The 6,576-nt window shown below is 35.8% G+C and overlaps 1 protein-coding gene across 1 annotated transcript; it reads right to left on the bottom strand.

Moving 5' to 3' along the window:
- Positions 1-5,803: 5,803 nt before the first annotated feature.
- LOC124887083 lies at positions 5,804-6,241 on the bottom strand. The gene has a single exon (XM_047396264.1). It carries the CDS (start codon positions 6,239-6,241, stop codon positions 5,804-5,806), a length of 438 nt encoding a protein of 145 aa, XP_047252220.1.
- Between the last annotated feature and the right edge of the window lie 335 nt (positions 6,242-6,576).

Raw genomic sequence — 6,576 nt, 5'->3', positions numbered from 1 at the left:
ATTTACTCAAATTTCTATCTCATCAATATGTCCATGGAGAGTCAAGAAAGGTGCAATCGCTACCTTGATTTTCTTATCGAAAACCGACTCAAACTAATTAGTAAATAACCTTAATTTTGCCTCAAACCTTTTTCCCTACTTCACTATCTTTTTGAAGTTTTATGGGGTAATTGCATACTTAGATGCCGGTACTGTGATCATATCAGTTTTTTTTTTATTTTAAGGGTAGGTACAACACCCATAGAGTAAGTATCCTGAGCAGACTTTGGTAAAGATAGCTGCATAATTTGATTAGAGCCTGTGGTAGTGTAAGTGTCTGAACTCGTTCAGAAATTATAGTGTCACTTTACACACCTGCTTTCTTGCCTAGAACTAGCGTAGGATTACTCTCATCAAATCTATTTAGATTGTAAGTCTTCTTGGCTTTGGCTTCATTATCTATACCAGTAAGGATTGGAACATGGGTCGCTTCGCATAATCTTTTAATCAAAAAAAGGGAATGGATATGTTGTATCGGGTCTTGTTGCCAAATTTTGATCTCATCTGTAATGATTTTCCTAAAGTTCATGTGGAAATTTTACTATAAGCTTGATACAAGCACCACTCTATCCTCACCCATGATATTCTCTCCCATAGTGGGCATCCACCTACACCTTACCACATTTTACAAAAATCTTTCTTCTTGAGACAATGAATATTATTTATCGTACTTTTATTGTTTAACCCTAAATTAGATTTCAACAATGTAATTGTTTTAGTGATGACTTAATTGATAAATTGTTACTTACCTAATGACTTATCAACATAGAAATTAGCCCAAATAATATTTTCACACTCATTCATTACTGATTTACAGACTAAGAAATTAAACTTGATGCCTAATTTTAAACTTGTTAACCCTAATTATTGATTCCCAAACAATACACTTCACATATTTTTATTTAATAAAGCTCAAAAATTGGGGGTGCAAAGTATTTTTTTCTCAATTAAAACTTAAATCTTCCACCTACAATGAAGAATTTAACAACTTGATGAGAAGTTGTTCATAAGTATCTTTTATCTATACAATGTTTTGTTGATTTGGGTGACCCAATTAACTTTGTATTACTTAACTTTGTTCATGAATGATTCAGAATCTCTAATAATCTTAGTTGCAAAAAATTCTCATTACCTTCCATTAGAGAAAAGATAAGATTTTAGAACATACCTTGAAATCGACTTGAGTTAGCACACTCTTCTTAAGAACACATATCTTTGATCCAAACAAAAAAGAACTTCTACACTCAGGCTTCAAATGCTTTAATGTTTTACATAAAAGAGATAATTCTAAGTTATTATATACTTTTTCTCTAACTGTCAACAATGAGTGATGGCTCGTAACTTGGTTGATGACTTAACAACCTTGTCGTTACCCTTATCCGTAATGTGACATCTCTTTGCTTCGGTTGACGACTTCATGCTATAGGTCATCAACTTATTGATAACCTATCAACTTGGTTGTCAACTCTATCTTGTGTATACCTGTTTCCTTGCTTTAGTTGATAACTTTAAGTGATTTTTCGTCAACTTGTTGATAGCCCATCAACTTAGCCGTCAACTCCATCTATCCTGAACATTGATTCTAAATATATTCCTGCACACTTTAAAAAACACAATACTCAAAATGAAACTTTAAAGAAAAAAATACTTAAAACATAAAAATTTGGGTTTCCTCCCGATTGCGCCTGATTTAACGTTGCAGTACGACTCGGTTATCTCAACTTATAAGACTTCATCAAGATACACCATAGAAAAGAGCTTAGCTTCATCTATTGGGCCAATATAAATCTTTATTCGTTTCCCGTTAACCTTGAATTTGATTCATTCTTTATTTTTAAGTTCCACCACCCCCAATGGAAAGACATGACTTACTTTGAAGCGTCCCAACCATTTTGACTTTAACTTTCTCAGAAAGATCTTGAGTCAAGAGTTAAAAAATAGTACCTAATCACCTGCATGAAAGTCTCACTTATTAATTCGTCGATCATGGTACTTCTTCATTCTCTATTTCTACAAGTTATCCCTTTCATATGAAACATGACAAAATTCATCCTTCTTATTCAACTGTCCTAATCTTAATTGTGCAGCCTCCTTCCAATCTATTTTCAACCGCTTGAGCGCCCACAAAGCTTTGTGTTCAAGCTAAATTAGAAGATGGCATTCTTTGCCATAAACTAGCTGATATGGCAACATCTCAATAGGTGTCTTGAACGATTTCCGATATTCCCACAAAGCATTATCGAGCTTCCATGACCAATCACTTCTTCTACAATTCACTGTCTTGTCCAAGATTACTTTGATTTCCCTATTTAAGACCTCCACTTGTCAACTAGTTTGTGAGTGTTATGGAGTGGCCACTTTAGGCTGCTTCACACCATATTTTACCAATGTTTGCCGAAACATCTTATGGCAAAAGTAAGATCCCCTATCGCTTATGATTATCAGAGGCACCCCAAAGTGTGAAAAGATATTCTTCTTTGGGAATGCTACCACTCTTTTAACTTCATTCTCAGATAAAGAAATGGACTCAACCCATTTGGACACATAGTCCACACTACTAAGATATACTTAAGGACATAGGATCTAACAACAGGTCCGATAAAGTTAATACCCTAGACATTAAATAGTTCTACCTCAGTTATCATTGCCATTGGCATTTCATGATGTTTTGACATTAAACCTTTCCTTTGGCACTGATTGAATTTTTCCACAAACTCATACGTATCCGTAAACAGTGTTGTATAGTAGGAACCACTTTGTAAATAGCATATCAACTTTTGGGGTACACCTTTTTGTAATATTGTCTGGACAATGTCTAAATAAGTAGGGCTTATCCTAGTATTATCTAGTAGCAATATGGAGAAACTTTTTCTTCTGATAAAAAGATAAGTTTTCTGGGATAATCTCACTCGCAACAAAATTGGCAAGGTTAGCATACCAAGGCACCATTTGAAGAGCATCTGCTAAAATTTGTTCTTCTAAAAAAGCATCGTCAATATCAAGTTTCTCAATGTTGGACTTATCTCTCTCTAATCTGAATAGGTGATCTGCGACTTGATTTTCACACCCCTTTCGGTCTTTGACTTAAAGGTTAAATCTTGCAGCAGCAACCCCCATCGAGTGAGCCTTGGTTTGGCGTCTTTCTTCATCATGAGATATCTCAAAGCCACATGATCTGTATAGATCACCACCTTGGTCCCTAACAGATATGCTCAAAATTTCTCAAATGCATAAACAATTGCTATAAGTTCCTACTCGGTGAATATGTAATTTTTGTGTGCCCCATTCAACGCTTTGCTCGCCTAGTAAATTGGATGAAATAGTTTCTCCTTCTTCTGAACAAAGAACTACCCCAAGTTCCACCCCACTTACATTGCACATTATTGCAAATGGCTTTGACCAATCTGGAGAAACAATAATAGGGTCAACAATAAATATCTCCTTAACACATTGGAATGCCTTCAAACAACCATCATCAAACAAGAACTTGGTTCCTTCTCCAATAGTTTGCAAAGTAGATTTGCAATCTTCGAAAAATTCTGTATAATTCTTTGGTAGAATCATGCGTGGCCCATAAAACTATGGACTCCTTTGACAAAGATAGGAGAGGGTAGTTTTTCAATAACTTATACCTTTGTACGATCAACTTCAATCCCCTTTACTCAAATTTCATGTCCCAAAACTATGACTTCTTTCACCATGAAGTAGCATTTCTCCTAATTCAGCACAAGGTTGAATTATTCACACCTATATAATGCGCTACTTAAATTCACCAAGCACAATTCAAATGAATCACCTACTACAAAGAAGTAATCCATGAACACTTCTAAAGTGTCCTCTACCATATCTTAGAAATTCTATGTCATGCACCTTTGGAACATGGTTGGTGAATTACATAATCCGAATGGCATTTGCTTGAAAGAAAAATTTCCATATGGGCATGTGAAGGTCGCTTTATCTTGATCCTCCGAAGCAATTAAGATTTGATTGTATCCCAAATACCCATCTACAAAGCAGTACCAACAGCTTCCTAACAATAGATCAAGAACTTGATCTATGAAGGGCATTGGGAAGTGATCTTTCAAAGTCCACAAGATCAGCTTCCTATAGTCCATACAAACTTGTCAACTAGTCACTGGCCAAAGAGGAATTAGCTCATTTTTTTCATTTTCAACAGAGGTCATGCCTTCTTTCATAGGCACGCACTGTAATGGACTCACCCACTTGCTGTCAAAAATTGGGTACACTACCCATACATTAAGCAACTTTATGATCTTCGTTGTCACCACCTCTTGCATTGGTGGGTTCATCCTATATTGATGCTCAATTGTGGTTATTCATTCTTCTTTTAACTAGATCTTATGTGTGGAAATGCCTGGTGGCATACCTATAATATCAAAAATAGTCTAGCTAATAGCCATCTTGTATCACCTAAGCAAGAAATAAGAGCTTCAACTTTCTTCTGTATGAAGTCTGCTGCAGTAATAGCTAGTAAAGTGTTTCCACTATCTAAAAACACATATCGCAAATAGCCTAGCGCTTCTTCAGTTCCAACACCAGTGGTTCCTTGATAGAAGGTTTGGCTAGTGGCATTGGACGATTCTTATGGTCCAAGTCTAGCTTTTTAGAGACATATGAATATGACTCCATCCATGTTAAAGAACACACTTTCATCATACTCTTCAATTTTCTCACCATCAAATTTTATCAATATTGTAGATGATGTCTCTAAAGAAAATCTCTCCTCAACCAGTACTTCTTGTTTATCTTCATAGAACATAACAACTATCGAGAAAACACTCATCTCTTTTTTCTGCTTCATCAACTAACAAACATCAAAATTGACCTCTTTATTATTGAGCCTAATATTCAGCTCATTGGTCTGCAAGTCAATCAATACACTTCCTGTTCCTAAGAATGGTCAACCCAAGATTATGAGTAACTCAAAATTCACCTCACAATATAGGATTACAAGTCCATTGGGAAAATAAAGCTGGCTACATTAACAAGAATATCATAAAAAATCCTAATCAGCCTTTTCACTAATTTATCCACCATTATAAGTCGCATATTAGTGTGTGTAGGATCTCCCAGCCCAGCTTCATGAAAACCACCAGTGTCATAAGATTAATACTTACCCTAAGATCATACAGGGCCTTTCCAAAATTGAATGATACGATGGTACATGGAATAATGAATACTCCCAGATCCTCATTCTTATACACTAACGATCTTGAAGCAATTGTGCTACAATGATGAAAGTTATCCATCATTTTACATCTCACATTTTACATCTATGTCACAAAATACTTAATAAAATTAGCATAGCCTGACATTTGTTCTAGCGCCTCAACCAAAGACATGTTGACTATCAACTACTTTAGCATGGCCATGAACTTGCTAAATTTAGTCTCATCCGCATTCTTCTACAATCTATGTGGGAATGGGGGAGGTATTATTGGCACTCTTGTAATAGGAGTCTTATCCCTTCTTCCTCTTAACTTTCACTAAATCATAAACATGTTTTTATTATATGGGTCATCAACTTTTTCCAGTTTCTTAGACTTCATTGGGTGTTGTTCTTCTACTTCTGCTTTTATCTCCACTACATCATCTATCATAGGTTTTCCAATACTAGGTCCAAATTACACCTCTTTATCATTGAGCCAAAAATTTAGCTCATTGGTCTACATTTCAATCAATACACTTTTATTTGCAAAAAGAACGATCTACCAAAGATTATGGGTATTTCTCAATGTACCTCTCAATCTAGGATTACAAAGTCCGCTGGGAAAATAAATCTGGACAACATAACAAGATCATCATAAAGAATCCTAACCAGCCTTTTTATCGATCTATCCGTAATTAGAAGCCACAAATTGATGGGTCTAGTGTCTCCCAAGCACAGCTTCTTGAAAACCGAAAGTGGCATAAGATTTAAACTTACCCCAAGATCACAAAGGGCCATTGTAAAATTGAATGATCCAATGGTACATAGAATAGTGAATGATCCCGAGTTTGCCTTTTTCTGTACTAATGATCTTGTAGTAATGGCGCTACAATGATTCAAGTTATCTGCCGGTTCATATCTCACAGTCCGCTTCTTTTTCACAAGATCCTTCATAAACATAGCATAGCCTGGCATTTGTTCTAGCATCCCAACCAAAGGATTGTTGATTGTCAACTGCTTTAGAATATCCATGAACTTGGTAAATTTAGTCTCATCCACCTTCTTTTGAAATTTGTACAGGAATGGGGGAGGTACTTTCTTCACTCTTATAACAGTGACCTCTCCCTTCTACCCCTTGTCTTTTACTAAATCATCAACCTATTTCTGTTTAGATGGGTCATAAACTTTTTCCAGCTTCTCTGACTCCATTAGGTGTTCTTCTTCTGCTGTTGCTTCTATCTCCACTGCATCATCTATCACAAGTTTTCCCATACAAGGGCCAAGTAACAATTTACCACTTCTCGTGGTAATAGCCATGCAAGAGTTGTCATTCCTCAGATTATGCACGGTATCACTTGGCAATGTTC

The sequence above is a fragment of the Capsicum annuum genome, chromosome 9, assembly GCF_002878395.1.
Source record: "Capsicum annuum cultivar UCD-10X-F1 chromosome 9, UCD10Xv1.1, whole genome shotgun sequence".
NCBI classification, from domain to species: domain Eukaryota; kingdom Viridiplantae; phylum Streptophyta; class Magnoliopsida; order Solanales; family Solanaceae; genus Capsicum; species Capsicum annuum.
This window is presented reverse-complemented; position numbering and strand designations above follow the sequence as displayed.

What these genes read in the sequence shown, in the direction of transcription:
- LOC124887083 (XM_047396264.1), bottom strand. Translation starts at nt 6,241, where the DNA reads ATGGATATTCTAAAGCAGTTGACAATCAACAATCCTTTGGTTGGGATG.